We start from the raw sequence: 1,149 nt of genomic DNA on the forward strand, positions 1-1,149 counted from the left end.
TGACGGACTGGCATATAATCCCATACCTTGCCTTTCAGATCATCCACAAGGATGTTGGTTGTAGCTGATTCGTTGAATACCTTGAGCTCTAGCGTTAAAGAGTCTATGCACACAGGGCAAGCTCTCGCTCCTGCCGAACCCATTTGATCAGCTTTCTCTGTAAGCTGGAGCGGTGGCAGGTTCATCTCGGGTAAATCAGATGTGCCTGGAAAATACTGCTGCTGGCGCTCGGAAAAAATTCGCTCGCCACAAAATATCATTTTGAATTGTGAGATTTTCGGGAGGGCAGACAGAAAATATATCCAACACCACCTGGTATTGATGGGGCAACCTGTGTCATACTCCAACAACACATGTTGAAAGATAAGATGATACGATTGTTGAGTAAATGGTACAAATGAGCATTGCTGACTAGTCAGCATTATCACCATCATTCAGTGGTATTATTATCATCAAGGACCACCAGACGACGGCAATGGTTCTCTTATCATTTTATTGAATACTTCATCCTTAAGGAAGACCAGATCCGTAGCAACCCTCGAGCCAACTTCTTCAAGCCAGTCATAACTAGTACACGGTAATGTATTGGCGTGACCTCTCCTACTCCTGCTACTTACTCCCTCTCATCTCGTCCAACTACAGCCAGAAGGACTAGCATCCCATCATCCTCACACTCGGACTGGGCAAAAGGTGTCACTCTAACAGCTGTCTTCTGGCCAGGACTGTATTCGCATTGCATTAGCAACGACGTCAGAGCAGATCCAAAGGCATTCTCCGTACACTGAGAGAAGCGTCAGTTTTTGCTGTTGAGTTGAACGCGGAATAAATCGGCATCGGATATTATTACTTTGTATTCCATGTATATGTTAGCAGCAACAGCCCCAATAGTCTTGGATGACTCATCTGAAGAGGCCCTAGCTGCTGCTACTACCATACCATCTTCAGTCACTAGTCTAAAGCCAGGCATATTAGGAAGGAGCAGCGATAAATACATGAGATCATTACAGAACATTCCTCTTCGCATGGTCTGCCTCCTTATCAAGGGTTCGTGCCAAGGCATATGATAGCTCTCGGGAACGGAACATTCGAGGTGAAGGACCGAGCAAAAACTACCGTTAGAGAACCAATGTTGGACACCCTGTTGGAGTA

At 45.7% G+C, this 1,149-nt stretch overlaps 1 protein-coding gene across 1 annotated transcript; it reads right to left on the reverse strand.

The window, feature by feature from the left end:
* Positions 1-613: 613 nt before the first annotated feature.
* On the reverse strand, positions 614-967 carry Pmar_PMAR015880 (hypothetical protein; the record flags this gene model as incomplete). Its single annotated transcript, XM_002773315.1, has 2 exons — positions 614-781; positions 848-967. 2 exons carry the CDS (start codon positions 965-967, stop codon positions 614-616), a joined length of 288 nt encoding a protein of 95 aa, XP_002773361.1.
* Positions 968-1,149: the final 182 nt, after the last annotated feature.

The sequence above is a fragment of the Perkinsus marinus genome, assembly GCF_000006405.1.
Source record: "Perkinsus marinus ATCC 50983 genomic scaffold scf_1104296959020, whole genome shotgun sequence".
Lineage (NCBI taxonomy): Eukaryota > Perkinsozoa > Perkinsida > Perkinsidae > Perkinsus > Perkinsus marinus.